General features: G+C 42.3%; 1 protein-coding gene across 1 annotated transcript in view; it reads right to left on the reverse strand.

Annotated features, from left to right (window-relative positions):
- Positions 1-1,104: 1,104 nt before the first annotated feature.
- The window catches only part of LOC141441809 (proton-coupled zinc antiporter SLC30A2-like), a 30,479-nt gene continuing 18,375 nt past the window's right edge, over positions 1,105-13,208 (reverse strand). The window contains exons 3-10 of the mRNA XM_074106680.1: positions 12,698-12,860; positions 11,491-11,679; positions 9,776-9,941; positions 8,768-8,861; positions 7,629-7,753; positions 6,190-6,305; positions 5,277-5,458; positions 1,105-4,268 (exon numbers count right to left, since the gene is read on the reverse strand). Coding sequence (XP_073962781.1) covers positions 5,310-5,458; positions 6,190-6,305; positions 7,629-7,753; positions 8,768-8,861; positions 9,776-9,941; positions 11,491-11,679; positions 12,698-12,860 — 1,002 coding nt within the window. The 3' untranslated portion in view covers positions 1,105-4,268; positions 5,277-5,309. The remainder of the gene's footprint in view (positions 4,269-5,276; positions 5,459-6,189; positions 6,306-7,628; positions 7,754-8,767; positions 8,862-9,775; positions 9,942-11,490; positions 11,680-12,697; positions 12,861-13,208) is intronic.

Raw genomic sequence — 13,208 nt, forward strand, 5'->3', positions numbered from 1 at the left:
ACCTTAAAACCGTACCATAAAAATATCGAGCATGCCACAGTGTTGCATAGTCCCCGTTTTGTTCGGAAAAAACGGAGGACAAAGGTTTCTGAAAGACAAAACTGTCTCAAAACACAGACATTCACTGCCCCGGAACGCATATTTGCCATAATTAATTTCAGATATTGCAAAATATTCACAAAATTATTCTAATTATAAATAAACCCGCGTAGCTCACCCAAAAACTATGAGATTTGACATTTCGGAGACCTCACGCTACACTAGCGCCTCTAGTGGCGAATTCATACGCGATAGCCCTCATTCCTTTCTATGGTTAACTTGTAACAAGGAATGCACCAAAAATCACAAATACAAAAATTACTACGCTACAACATCTAATATACAAATACATGGTCTATTTATTTGAGCATAAAATTACAATAATTGTCGGATTATAAAACCTTAGAGCAAATACTGACAGATAAAGCTTCATACAACCGCGCTACGATAGCTGGGCGTTATCAAAAATAGTGTACCCATTGCTTTTTTTTTAATTTTGGGAAAAAATATGGTTTTTCCTACTCACAATCAAGAGCACAATCGATTTTTTTTTATTCGACTGGATGGCAAACGAGCAAGTGGGTCTCCTGATGGTAAGAGATCACCACCGCCCATAAACATCTGCAACACCAGGGGTATTGCCAACCTAGAGGTCTAAGATGGGATACCTCAGTAATTTCACCGGCTGTCTTACTTTCCACGCCGAAACAACAGTGCAAGCACTGCTGCTTCACGGCAGTATTAGCGAGCAAGATGGTGGTAGCAATCCGGGCAAACCTTGCACAAGGTCCTACCACCCTCAGTTTGAGTCAGTTTTGTCACGCCTATGTTGAGTTTATGAAAAAAAAACGTAGCAAAACTGAAAATTTTTTAAGGACATTTTTTTAAACTATCGGAATCGATTGTGCTCTTGATTCTGAGTATCTACAGCGGAGCGTGCAAAAAATATCTGACACGTCCTATCGACCTTAGAAATAAAGTCGAAAGTTCATGCACGCTTTGTTGTAAAGGCTGACCAGAATTATAAAAAACCTCGCCATATTGCGGAAAAGCAATAGAACTAATTTCTTGCACTTCTGTCTATTGATGTCAAAGTTAACGTTGTTTGCGCGTGGTATTTTAGTGTTATTTTGTATTTTAGTGCGTTTAAATGCCGAAGATTATCCATAGCCTTGGAAGAAAAATAATTCACAATGTATAAAAGTATTTGTCATAGAAAAAGTCTGAGGGATTAGAAAATATTCCTTTAAATAACATCACCGACACCGTTGTCAATATGACTGGTAGGTATCTTATAGTAAGTGTAAAGAATGTTGCAATATAAAATGCAGAAGTGCTGCTCTCGCGTTAAGTTTTTTATATTCCTGGTCAGCCCTTATCAGATATTGGTGCTTACGATTACTGACACCGGCTCTGCCAGTGAACAAGGCCGGGGCCCAATCTCAGTGTGCTCGAGATATATTTCGACCAATACGATACTAATGGTAAACATTTAAATATATCGCCGACACCAGAATCGGAGGCCTGGCACGCACACATGTCGTGTACCTATCGTGGGGCGTTTATTTGAATATTTGTCTGTAAGTAATTACTTTAACTAAAACGCAATGTTTATCTACTTATATAAATTGCATTATTTAACTAGTGACCTAACTTCTAGTGAAGGCTACATAAACTCTGGATTATATAGGTATTAAGCATTCACAGAGGAGTGTTCAGCGTTCCGCGGTCTGCCCTGCGCCACACAATGCTTCTCGCACTGCTCGCGCTGCCGTAATGCAGCAGCTATACATTGCTCTCTCGCGCAACTTTTCCCTGTCTCTATTGCCAGTCATGACTAGAGAGACAGAGCAAGAGAGCACTGGTCTCGTCGAGTAACATGTCGTGCGGTATGACCAATAAGATAGCCACACTATAGTCAACGGCCGTTATAAAGTAAATCCTGACACATGCAAAACTATGAAGTATCTGAACATTAACAATATGAATCTTAAACAAAAATGCAATGCTTACTTGTCGCGTGCGACAGAGTAGTAAGTATAGCATTTTTTTTCAATGGTTGCCATTAACAATAATCAGGAACTTCATAGTTGTGCAATGTGTCAGGATTGACTTCTTAGCGGCCGGGCACTTTACGTACGTCTGTCTCCTTTCCTCGCCACTTCCATGCCACTCGTCGAGTGTGTGGCGCAGGCACAATGTACAAGTCAGCTTATGCTCTAACGCTAAGTCTCTTTTAGCTCAAATACGCTTAGTCTGAATTGACAATTCTAATGTCAAAGACAAATAAATTTGTAATAGGGTTTGGCGAACGTTTATGGATGAACGGGCCAACAGCAATTTGTATGAGATTGATCATGTTTTATCCATACATCTCACTGTGAAAAGGTTCAATTTCATATCTAAATATTCTTAAATGTAAATATCACTAACATCATCTTACAAGAAGCTCATAATATTCTTACCGACTACGATTACACAGTTACAACAATGTGGCAATGTCGCAGAAATTTGCAGTTGAAAAATAAATATTTATAATTACTAACATGACCAGTCGAGGTTTTCATAGCACGGTAAGACGAAAGAGAACTGTGGAGTCGGCATTAACATCAAATTATACTCATACTCATTCGTTATATAAAAGCAATTTGGAATTAAATAAATGGACGATTATGAGTAGGTACGATTTAATTTTAATGTTACTGTTACTGTTGACTCCTCGCTTTCGTCTTACCAAGCTATGAAATTCGATTCCTGAACATAATACTATTATATTAAATATAATGCCCCGGATAACTCACGTCTTAAATCGAGTTTAGCTCGACATGTTTCGGGCTAATCCGTAGCCCTTCGTCTTCGGAGCAACGCGACTCAGCGGCTGCTGCAACACGCGCACTGCGCGCCGCCGCTCTGCTCGCGCGACTCAACATGTCGAGCTAAACTCGATTTAAGACGTGAGTTATCCGGGTCATTATATTTAATATGAGTGAGTCTCACGGTAGTTTCATGTTCATAATACTATTCTTAAACGCATTTCAAACGGCCAATCTCGAATACATATGCCTTCTCTCTTCTAACATCAGATTATTAAATATCGGCTTATGTTCTATAAATAGGAAATCATTATGCAATGTACAAGGTGCACTGGTCTAAACACTGTTCATTCCACCAGACAGATCCAGAAAAGAAACGTACAAATTAGGCCAACAATGTCACAGTCATTCACCATCTTTTTTACCAGCATCGTGTACCGTTTGACAGAAGGTTATTTATTTATTTATCTATTATTTTCAAATAATTACACGATATAACAGTATAACTAAAGCACTATGAACTACAAGTTATGGGGAATGCGACTGTGGTAGTGAACGTTAAGAAAACCTATAGCTTTGTACTGTATACATTCGCCAACTTTTTCTACTACCATATTCCATAAAATTTCATTTGACAGAAAGATATGGTGTATATGATTGTGATAGTGTACAAGCCAAACAAGTTGTCACTTGTTTACAAATGATTATTATAACATTCTTAGTTTGAGATCAATATATTATGCGAATTTGATACAATACTGCAACGAATAATTATTTTCAAGCATAAAAACAAACAAGAAATCATGTCTCGTCATTCAATAAAATAATTTAAATATTAATCCAAGTCTAATCAAAGGTCGGGCACTTTTATTATAATACATGAAAAATACATTAACACAGCAACTAATCGCACTTACATGATATTTAGAAATAACGGTTAATATCGCTAGATGGCGTTAGTATTGATAGCTCCGTTTGACGTTACAGTCTTGCTTGCGATTGGCTCATTTACCTATTCAACCAATCACAAACGTGACAGATGTAGAACTCACGATACTAGCGCCATCTAGCCTGTCAAAGAAAACCTCTTTACAAAAAGTATCAACTGAGAGCCAATAAAGAAAGTATTTGACATCAGCGTCGATAGTTTATTTTTAACTATACAGAAAACGTGTCAGGTCCTACCTAAAGGAGTAACTATTATGAAAGTCTACAAAACATTTTTATTTACAAAAACAGGGAACCTTAAATTAATATAGTGTCCATCTTTTGAACGTGAATTCAAATTAAATATCACGCAGCACCAGCGCCATCTCTCGAAAATTTAATAAAGTCAGGTAATAAACTAAATCTTAATACTTAACTTGCATTCTCTGTGTCTTGTGATGACGAACTGGTAGTACTTTCTGTGGAATCCTGCAATAATAAAATTATTGATCTTTATCTATAAAACAACCAGTTCAAGTTCCGCGTGACTCAAGCCGTGCGGCGCTTTTAACCTCCTGGGGTTCAAAGAGATATTACTAGTACATATTGTTAGCAACAGAAAATCTCTAAATGATCTTTTGAAAAAGGAATAAAGTGTCATTTTCTCTGTATCATTCAAATTTACAAAAAAATAAATTCAACTTTATCTATGAGTATCTGTTTCTGATTGTTTGTGAGATTTATTACGTAAGTAGGTACTACTTATGTTCAATGAATGCGGCGACGAACATCCATTAAAATTGTTTTAAGTTAAATGATGTTATCACGTAAGTGACAATCATGTCTGTGTTGATAATACATTTCTTTAAACCTAAACCTAGATATTAAGTTTTAAATTTCGATGTAAATTTTTGTTGTATGGTGGGTCGCAGCAAGTTTAGCGCGGCGTGACGTCACGACCCCGTCTCGCTTTTGTCAATATTTTGTGATAATCTAACCGAGACGGACTATATAGAATATTTTATTTTATTTACACCCATATCACACTTGAGGTATCCCATCTTAGGCCTCTAGGTTGGCAACGCATCTGCAATACCTTTGGTGATCTCTTACCATCAGGAGACCCACTTGCTCGTTTGCCATCCAGTCAAAAAAAAATCATAACTCCTCTATAATGCGTTCAAAAAGCGTTGGCAATGACCAGCATTAAACAACCGATTTTACTATGAAAACTTTCTTGTCTGTGTTACTACTCGGCTGCGACTCGTTTCATAAAACCACACTCGTGTTTTAAGGACCCCTATTACGTAACAGTTGCATAAACTACTATGCAGGAATCTACCCAATTCTTACTGTTATAATCTCCCCTTCTGGTCTGGATTACGCCCCGTGAGAGTACCAGGATGCAGGACTATTGAGTGTCCCACTGCAGGGCAAAGTGTCTCCTTCCGCCACCCGTCCCTGTACACAGGTACAGTGTGTCAGACACGGTCTCACCTGGCGCGGCTAGTGCGACAGCGTGGTCAGGTGTCAGGGCACGTGCCCGGGCTGGCGGCAGGCCGCGCAGGCCGGCGTGGCGGCCGAGTAGCGCTCCAGCTGGAACGTGCCGGCGCGCGCGCCGAACTGCTGCGCCAGCTGCTGGCACGACTGCAGGACCGGCTCCCAGTCCGTCAGCTCGTCTGTCACATGACAATAGTACATTACTGTAGAGGCCGGGAAGTAGGGGGTTGCCGGCCAAGCAGATATAGAACATATATAGGCCGCTGGCCGGCAATGCGACCGTCTTTTGTTTCAACGCGCGCTCTGCGACACGCACGCGGCCCACGCCCAGCAGCCACACAACACCGCGACCAGACTAGCGTCCCGCGAGCTTCATTTCTTGTTTTATTTTATTTTATTTCATGTAATATTTGAGAAAAGCACTATACAAGCCTCGGCCGGAACCTGGGGTTGCCGGCCTCCCAACCCTATCCGGCCTCGCTACGCTCGGCCGTCTATATCTGCTTGGCCGGCAACCCCTACTTCCCGGCGTCTACAGTAATGTACTATTAGTGTTTTGAAAGCCCCCGTTCAAGTATTACGTACCGTAAAATGAGGTTACTTTGCCCCCCACTGGGTAACTATGCTCCAGTTCTGTATTTTTAACCCCCGACGCAAAAATTGGGGTGTTATAAGTTTGACCGCTATGTGTGTCTGTATGTCTGTGTCTGTGTGTGTGTCTGTCTCCCTCACCCTCCCTCCCCATCCATGCGTAACACGCCATAAAAAAATCTGTATTTGTAATTACCAAATAAAACATTATAGTCTTTACTTTATAGACGTTACATTTAACCGGGTTTGAACCCACAATCCTTTGCTTGAGAGGCCATAGGTCAAACTGACTGTTTTAGAGTATTTTTCCCTGTCGTACCTATGGCGACGTGTGCCGACACGACGATGTGATGCGTGGAGAGTGCCCACGCGTGGACAGAGTGGACGTGCCTCACTCCGCCGAGGGACGAGAGCGCTTGCACGAATTCCCGGTACCTAATGAGTAGAGAAAAGAAATTATATAAAAAAAAATAGATATTTTATATTACCAAGAGCTTGCAGGTGGTAGGACCTTGTGCAAGGTCCGCCCGGATTGCTACCACCATCTTGCTCGCTAATCCTGCCGTGAAGCAGCAGAGCTTGCGCTGTTGTGTTTCGGCGTGGAAAGTAAGACAGCCGGTGAAATTACTGGCACTTGAGGTATCCCATCTGAGGCCTCTAGGTTGGCAACGCATCTGCAATACTCCTGGTGTTGCAGATGTTTATCGTCGGTGGTGATCTCTTACCACGAGGAGACCCACTTGCTCGTTTGCCATCCAGTCGAATAAAAAAAGCTTGGAATCAGGTGGCGTTTCCACCAGAGATGTGCGAGAATGCGATGCGAGAAATGTGTTGGTCAATCCAATAGAAAACGCCACATTTAAGTACCTATCCTCACTCATCACAAGCTCTAGTGGACCGTTGATTAACCGTTAAAGAGTTCAGTCCTGTGGAGACGATCCTGGCCGGACTACCAGGATGTCACCACCAGATTATTGTATTGTCACGCTAGTTACATAAGTATACCACACTTCAAATCAATCCAACTACTGGAAGTTGGTCGAATTTAAATAAAATAAATAAATAAATATCACGGGACCATTCACACCAATTGACCTAGTCCCAAAGTAAGCTTAGCAAAGCTTGTGTTATGGGTACTAAGCAACGGAAAAATATAATTATATAGATAGATACATACTTAAATACATATTAAACACCCAAGACCCGAGAACATTCGTATTTTTCATACAAATATCTGCCCCGACACGGGAATCGAACCCGGGACCTCAAGCTTCGTAGTCAGGTTCTCTAACCACTAGGCCATCTGGTCGTCTAATAACATCTGACCGTATCCGGTCGTATTTAACTCGCAAGATTTAATTACAGACACACAGACAGACAACGTAACGTAAGCCGTGGTGGCCTAGTGGTTTGACCTATCGCCTCTCAAACAGAGGGTCGTGGGTTCAAACCCCGGCTCGCACCTCTGAGTTTTTCGAAAATTCATGTGCGGAATTACATTTGAAATTTACCACGAGCTTTGCGGTGAAGGAACACATCGTAAGGAAACCTGCACAAACCTGCGAAGCAATTCAATGGTGCGTGTGAAGTTCCCAATCCGCACTGGGCCCGCGTGGGAACTATGGCCCAAGCCCTCTTGCTCTGAGAGGAGGCCTGTGCCCAGCAGTGGGACGTATATAGGCTGGGATGATGATGATGAGACAGACAACGGGACAGGTGAAACTAAATAAAAGCTTGTAAAAATCAAGTCGGTCTGACCGGAACTCCTTGGGCACGGCCTGCATGAGCATGGCGAGCGCGTCGCGCACCACACGCGCTGACGTCAGCAGCACCAGGATGCTGAACACGAATGTGCAGATCGGATCCACCACCTTCGCCGCCGGCTGCCAACAAACATACTAATATAATGGTTTAACCTTTCGTTATTTTCATTCATAATCATAACTGGACGTAGTTTAGCAAAAAGGATCCAACTCTAAACAATTATCTTTTTAATTTTGGATCTAATTTAAATAATAACATGACAGTGCTTTGGATCCTTTTTGCTAAACTACGTCCAACTACCATACCCTACCTTACACCCTATTCTACCCAGCACCCTAACCTACACCTTCCCCACATCCCACCCTACTCAATTTACACTTATACATCCTACCCTAACCTACACCCTGCCCTACCTTACCCTACCCGATGACACCCTCACACTTCAGTCAGCTCGTGACCACGGCTAATGCTATGTGATATACATATAGATAGATAGATAGATATACCGGGTGTGGCCTGTAATACGAGCAAATAATTAAAACATAGATCATACGCGTCAAACTGAACAACATTAGTTCAGCGACTTTTAAAAATAATGGAGTCTTCAGATTTTCCCTTTTTCATACAAATTAAATACTGCTATCAATGTACGCCATCCTAGAACACAACCTGATATCGCCTGACAACCTACAAACAACAAGCATTTTGCTTTGCATTGCTTCTTCGCATAAACTCAAAAGTGTAATAAAAATTAAAAAACCAATTATTTTTAAAAGTCGCTGAACTAATGTTGTCCAGTTTCACGAGTATGATCTATGTTTTAATTATTTGCTCATATTACAGGCCACACCCGTTAGAGAGACCTTGGTTCAAAGTTATTCCGATGTTATAACTTTTCTAGATCAAACAGATATGGAGAAGAGTTAGTTTAATAATTTGCTAATTAATTAGCTAAGTTTTTTTTAAAGGCACCTCTTTATTGAGGTTTTTTTTCTTCGATAGTCCTGAGGCCGTATTTTCTAACGCGCCGACGTTCGAGGTCGCATTACCATCTCTTTCCACCCTCGTCCTACAAGCGAATGTGATCGCGTGAATCGCGCGCGAGTGTGGAGCCGCTTTTACAATAAACTTACGTAGAACTTGATGAGAACGGAAGCGAAGAGCACCCCGCAGCTCTGGATCAAATCACCGATTACGTGGATCAGTGCCGCTCGGAGATTTATATTCCTGAAATAATACATAGTCATAAATGTCTGCCAATGGTAATATAAAACACTGGATAAATACGCATGAAAACTGTCAAGACATGAAAGAAAGAAAATACATTTATTCACAACACAAGACACAACAATAGTATTAAGTACAAATAGACAACACGTAGGAAAGTATGTGTCATTGCGGTTGTGAATCGGACACTGGCTCAGCATAATGCTGAAGCGTTAATAATAAACACCCCAGCGCTGATTTTCAGCAACATGCAACATTTAATTTAAATAGTCTTTTGTTTTTATATATAAATTTAAACCAAAATTAAGATAGGATCAGGATAGGGAAGAGTGGCGGAGGAAAGGTAAGGACTTAATACGGGTTACATAAAAAAAACAAGATATCGACAGTAAATAAAAAATAGGTTTTTTTTTTTAGCAAAATGGACACTAATATACCTAATATTCTTTCAAAATACTTTTTTACTTCTCATGCTCGTAAAGTTGGTATTTATGCTGGATCTAGGCGACATATAATTACTTTTTATGCTCTAGTGCACAAAGTAAAATCTTCGTTTAAGAAGACCAATGTAATCAAGTGTCAACAACACAAAAAAAAAAGTTTCTATTATATTTTTAAATATTTTTTTATTTGTAAAACTAAAAATAAATCAATAAAACTGAAAAATTATAATTTTATAGCAATGCATGAAAAATAAAAGTAACTTAGTAAATGAACAATGGTTTCCGATGTTGCTATTTAATTTCCACTCAATAGAAGTGAAAAGCAGAGTGTAAAACTCGAGCATTAAACCCACTTTCCCCTCGACTAATATAATTGGAAAAAGACCGGTCACAACTATTTAGAGGCAGGATAGGAGTGTGCTATTGATTGGTCCTGCAGCTTATATGATGAAGATGATGAATATTGGTTACCTGTCGGGGCGGCTTGCGACATGCGCCTCTTCCGACGCGAGATCCTTCATCGAGTAGTCCCCGTTGACGAGGCCGTTGTGCTTGCGGCCGAACCGCGAGCGCGGCGGCGACGGCGCGTGCGCGTGCGCGTGCCCGCACGCCGCGCCGCCGTGGCTGTGGTGGTGCGCTGGAAAAAAAGGACTTATCAACTACTAGCTTTTGTCCGCTTTTTAGGGTTCCGGAGCCAAAATGGCAAAACGGAACCCTTATAGTTTCGCCATGTCTGTCTGTCTGTCCTCCCGCGGCTTTTTTCAGACTATCAATGCTAGAAAGCAAGGATATTATAAGTAAACTATGCCGACAAAATGGTACAATTAAAAAATTTAAAAAAAATTTTTGGGTACCTCCCATAGACGTAAAGTGGGGGTGATTTTTTTTTCTCATCCAACCTATAGTGTGGGGTATCGTTGATAGGTCTTAGGGGTGTGCTAAAACTATTTTTCGATTCAGTATTAAAATCGAGCGTCCTCCCCCCTCTAAAACTAAACCGGTGGGTGGAAAAATTGAAAAAAAAACAGGATGGTAGTAAGTATATCAAACTTTCAAGGAAAACTATTAACGGCTAAGTTTGCTTGAGAAATTTAGTAGTTTATGAGTAAATAGCAGCCTAAGGTTATAAAATATACCTGAACTTGGAAGATTCCGTTATAAAATACGAAATCCTTAGAAAAATATTACTTAATTTTTCAGGATAAAAGCGGCATATCTTCCGTCCTTCCCAGGGTGTTTAGCTATCGTCATACTACAAGTAAATTGCATCAAAATTTTACATTTAAGTATTAAAAAAAAGCGTTGGCCCGCGACTCCGTCTGCGAAAAATCCGTTAAACGCTACCCCGCAGGAATTATGCAAAAGCTTAAAGAGGTAAGAGACAGATAGACATCTTAATCTTAGTTAGGATAGTCTCACCGACGTTGGAGCACTCGTGGAGCACGACGTTGAAGGCGCCGCAGCCCGACACCATCATGGCGTTGGGCTCGATGCTGCCACCACGGTCTCCGGCCGCCGTACACGAAGATGCCCGTCAGGATCCAGATCTGGAAGACCGACACCATCGCGCCGACCACCTGTACTACTTACTTACAGCGGTGGCTCAGTGAACCGAAGTGGATCTTGGCCGTCGGCACTAGTTTCTGCCATTCGTCCCTACCCTTTGCGAGAGCATCCTTCAGCCAAAAGACCTCGGACGACCAAGAAGGAAACGCCCGGTTTTAAGGCCAAGCACCTCTGGTGCTAGCATTTACACTGTCGCTTTGTACCTCGCTTCGTGCATTGTCTTGTGTCTCACATGGCACCAGTTGGAAAATTAGTTTATTACTGTTTACAGTCTCTTGGTGAGATCGCATTTGCCACAATATCTTCTGACTCGTGCACTGGAAACCGCTCCTGACACAAGCGCGCCGACCGGCGAAGCTGTGAACGGTAATTCTGACACACTTCTCGTGACTTACCTCGCGTCTCGTCTCGTCACTCGCACGCGACTGTAAGGGGCTGTTTCTCCATCCATTGATTAGTGTTAACTGACGGTTAAATGTGATGCCGTCTTCGTCTATTCGAACAAAACAAATAGAAACGGCATCACATTTAACCGTCAGTTAACACTCATCAATGGATGGGGGGGCTGTTTCCCCCATCCATTGATTAGTTAAATGTGATATAAGAGATTATGGTCTCACCGACGTCGGAGCACCCGTGGAGCACGACGGCGAGCACGACGTTGAAGGCGACGCCGCAGCCCGACACCACCATCATGGCGTTGGGCTCGATGCTGTAGTCGCCGGAGTGCAGGCGCAGCGCCGCCACGTACACGAAGATGCCCGTCAGGATCCAGATCAGGAGGACCGACACCATCGCACCGAGCACCTCTGGGAAAATATCATCATCAGCCTATTTCTATTTCTATAACCGGAAGACCAAGCTTTTACTTGTAATGTAACATTCGCTAGTATGCTCATTAAAAGTGAACTGCTCAAGTTTATCAGCGCTTTTATACCTAGTGCCATCCACGAAGACGCGTGATTTTGACAAAATTAGACATTAATGACATTGTATAAGAACCACGGCACGGGTCATCGTGAATGACTCTACCTATAGCAGACGGGCCAATTTCCGCACCAAAAGCTTCGCATCCGCTCCCCAGCAGCCCTTATCTTACAGATAGAAAGAAAGAGAAAGATTTATTTGGTTCCATCTTACACGCATTATCATCATCATCTTAGACGTAGGACGTCCACTGTTACACATAGGCTTCCCCCTTAGACTTTCAGTTGCTTCAGTTGGAAGCGGCTTGCATACGTCCATCTCGATGGTGGACGTTCTACACTGCGTTTGCCGATCCGTGGCCTCCATTCGAGAACTTTTCGGCCCCAAAGGCCATCCGTTCTCTGTGCTATATGGCCTGCCCATTGCCACTTCAACGAGCTATTTCGCTTGGCTATGTATTTCTAATTCGATCCCGTAAAGAAACACCGAACACAGCTCTTTCCATAGCTTGCTGAGCAATTCTGAGCTTATTTATAAGACCTATAATGAAGCACCACATCTCGGCTCCATATATCATCACTGGCAGCAACCAATGTGTTAAAGACTTTCCTCTTAAGGCACTAGGCAATTTTGGACGAAAAGGTACATTGCGGAGTTTCCCAAACGCCGCCCATCCGAGTTGCATTCGGCGATTGACTTTATTCTCGAAGTGCAGCAATAAGACTAAACCATAGGGCCTGTTCCACCACTTGTCGACTAACTTTAAGTGTCAGATAAAAGTTTATTAGGAAAAACGAACAGAGACGGCATCACTGATATCCGTCACTTAGAGTCAGTCGACAAATGGTGAAACAGACCCTAAAACTAACAATAAAACTTAGTTACATGGAGATAACTTACCGGCGCGCTTATACCCATAAGACATGTGGAAGTCGGGCTGCCGCTTGGCGCAGTGGAAGGCCAGCAGCGCCAGCGCGAAGCCGCCGCAATCACTGAGCATGTGCGCTGCGTCACACATCACAGACAGGCTGCCCGCTAGAAAGCCGCCGATTACTTCAGCTATCTGGAAGTTGACAGAGGCTGTCAATAGCCTGAAAGGTTTTATTTAACTTGCGATGTATGTATTTATGCCTCTGCTCCTTTGGCCATCCCTGGGAACCCATTCGGTAACGATTCGTGCCCATCGGTCCGGATGACGACATTATAATTAGTATTTTTGCAGGTGGTAGGACCTTGTGCAAAGTCCGCCCGGATTGCTACCACCATCTTGCTCGCTAATCCTGCCGTGAAGCAGCAGTGCTTTCACTATTGTGTGTCGGCGTGGAGAGTAAGACAGCGGGTGAAATTACTTGCACTTGAGGTATCCCATCTTAGGCCTCTGGGTTGGCAACGCATCTGCAATACCCCTGGT

The sequence above is a fragment of the Choristoneura fumiferana genome, chromosome 24 (genome assembly GCF_025370935.1).
Source record: "Choristoneura fumiferana chromosome 24, NRCan_CFum_1, whole genome shotgun sequence".
Taxonomy (NCBI): domain Eukaryota; kingdom Metazoa; phylum Arthropoda; class Insecta; order Lepidoptera; family Tortricidae; genus Choristoneura; species Choristoneura fumiferana.